The 2,716-nt window shown below is 42.2% G+C and overlaps 1 protein-coding gene across 1 annotated transcript in view; it reads left to right on the top strand.

Annotated features, from left to right (window-relative positions):
• The window catches only part of PARP14 (poly(ADP-ribose) polymerase family member 14), a 44,479-nt gene that overhangs the window by 10,944 nt on the left and 30,819 nt on the right, over positions 1-2,716 (top strand). The window contains exon 6 of the mRNA XM_023516296.1: positions 2,419-2,708. Within this exon, the coding sequence (XP_023372064.1) occupies positions 2,419-2,708 (290 nt within the window). The remainder of the gene's footprint in view (positions 1-2,418; positions 2,709-2,716) is intronic.

Raw genomic sequence — 2,716 nt, 5'->3', positions numbered from 1 at the left:
CTAATAATACGTACTGTTGAATTGAGGCTTATTTTATGCCATTGCTCTACATGTCAACTGGACTGGGCACTGTCAAAGGCTCCCTTTCTCCCTGACCTGTTTGCTCCATCTGACCCTGGGGCTCACACCTCCTCTTCTACACTTGCTCATTTCCTGTTCTCCACAGTCTGAGATACACTGGTTTTCTTTTTCACTGTCTGGCTTCTCCTTCCTAGAATTATAACTTACCCTTGCATAACTCCACAGTGTTAGCAGAAACATTCACGGACATTGTCTTGGTTATTGTAATCCCTGTTTTACTGATTTCAGAGGAAAGTCAATCACAGAAAGGTTAGAAATTTGCCCAAGATTACATGGCTGGCGAGTGACAGAGCCAGGCTTGACCCTGGATAGTCTGGTCTGACAATTTAGACCTTTAGCTTCTCTCCTTTTCTCGCATCTCCTGTTCACCTATGACATCCTTTTTCTTGCAGTAAATTACATCACTTACAATGGGTCACCAAAAATGAGGCCAACTGTAGGTAGAGCTTGAGTAAAAACAGAGTTTGTTTAGTGATACTGTGTTTTATGTAGATTACTTAGGGGAATCAATTGGGCACTTTACTCTGAAATTATTTAGTTCAACTTCTCAAATCTGATGTATTTGTTAAGGAAGAGAACTCTTATTGAATACCTACTGTCTTGAGGTCATTTGTTGTGTTTTCCACCACAGTGTTTCAGGATCCTCTTAAAAGCCTGCACAGTTAGATATAGTCACTTTGTCTTCACAGCTGAGGAAACAGGATGGAAACTTTGAGACATATTATGGTGACATCTGTGATGGGTCTTGGGGCAGACAAACTTGAGATTGAAACCTGGCTTTGGTGCTTAACTAGCTTTGGGTCTTGGAGAAGTTACTTTATCCCACGGAAGCTTCTGTTTCCTCATCTGTAATGGGGCTGCATGCACACTGTCTGGGTGATGGGTACACTTGTTACTTTGACTCAAGCTGGAGAAGAGCGATTCATGTAACCAAAACATTTGTACCCCTGTAATAATGTAAAATTTTAAAAATGGGGCTCACATTCCTACTTAGCTGAGAGGACTGTGAGGATGAAATGACAGAACAGCTGCGAAGTGCGTGGCATGTGGTGATGCCTGGAACATGTCAGCGGTCCCTGGTACAGATCAGGTTCAGAGCGTCCACACAGCCATGTTGGGATGTTGAAGATACGTGTTGGGGCTTACCATTCTGTCTGATGCCAGCTGCTACCTTGATCCAATCACGCTCAAGGTGAAGCTGTTTGTAACATCTCTCTGAAGAATACATTTTTATTCAGGTCAAAATTAGAGTTTATTCTGATTCCCTTTCTGCTGCCACACCTTGCACCTGCCTGACAGTGTACACACAATAAGGAGAGGCTCGGAAGGGGAAAGCACGAGAACACACACACACACTTTCACATGCTCACACACAAGCACACTCTCACATACTCACACAAACACATTCAGGCTCTCACGCACGTTCATGCCCCCACACTCATACACACATATTCTCTCACACAGACACGCACATATTCATGTGCGCAAGCTCACACACTCTCCTACACACACTCACACACGTAGTTTCACACAAATACCCCCAAGGGACTGTCCGGTTAAAGTGGCAAGAGCTGGAAGAGGTGAGGGTCCTACTGAAGCACAGTTGCTCGGGCTCAGAGAGCTGTGAAGATGACGTGGGTTGGGTAGAGGAAGAAGAGGATGGGCTTTAAGGAGACACTGCATTTTAGCTCAGGTATTTGCAGTGTGTGTAACCCTGTTCAAGTTATCTAGCCTTTACTAGCTTCAGTTTTCTCATTTGTAGATAGGGATGATATTAAATAGTTGTTGTGAGGATGAAATGAATTTAATATATTTAAAGCACTTAGAATAGTGTCTGACACTTGATAAGCCACAATAATTTATTATTTTCCTCCTCTTAGAGGTATTAATGGAATCTAAGTCAAGTGTGAAGCCTAAAATTGTAGGAGTGTAGAAAAACGGACAAACAGCATAATACTTAGCCGAGCTTCACTTTGAGCACCAAATTATTTTTTTGCACTGGGGCAAACATTTTCTCCATGCTCGTCACCACTCTCATCTATATCGTAACATGGTGGTGATCTATCATTGATATCAGAAACATAGAGAATAGACTTTAACAGGATTCCAAGATAGAGTGATTTTGGCTAGAAAGTAATAATTCCACTCAATAAGGGACACCCATGCATTGTTAGCACATGTCCATTTATATTTGAGCACTTTGGTTTTCAATGATATTTGTAACATCAACATTCTACGAACATTAAGACTTTTTTTCTAGAGTAGGATAGTTTTGTTCTGTTTTCACTTGAAGCATGACACTGGCCTTACTTTATGTTTATTATCTTTCCTTTTAAGTGTTAGACTCCATTATGGCCAAGAAACTTGACTTCAACAAGATGCCACTTTCTGTGTTCCCATACTATGCCTCACTGGGCACAGCCTTGTATGGAAAAGAGAAGCCTGTGATCAAGCTTCCCGCACCGTTCGAAGAATCCCTGGATCTTCCCTTATGGAAGTTCTTACAGAAAAAGAATCAGCTGATTGATGAGATAAATGAGGAGATGAGTCACTGCCACTGTGAGCTAACCTGGTCCCAACTCAGTGGTAAAGTAACCATCAGACCAGCCGCCACCTTAGTCAACCAAGGAAGACT

The sequence above is a fragment of the Otolemur garnettii genome, unplaced genomic scaffold (genome assembly GCF_000181295.1).
Source record: "Otolemur garnettii isolate 467f Iridium unplaced genomic scaffold, OtoGar3 scaffold00089, whole genome shotgun sequence".
In the NCBI taxonomy this organism is placed as follows: domain Eukaryota; kingdom Metazoa; phylum Chordata; class Mammalia; order Primates; family Galagidae; genus Otolemur; species Otolemur garnettii.
The sequence above is the reverse complement of the archived record's forward strand: the minus strand, read 5'-3'. Positions and strand labels throughout refer to the sequence as shown.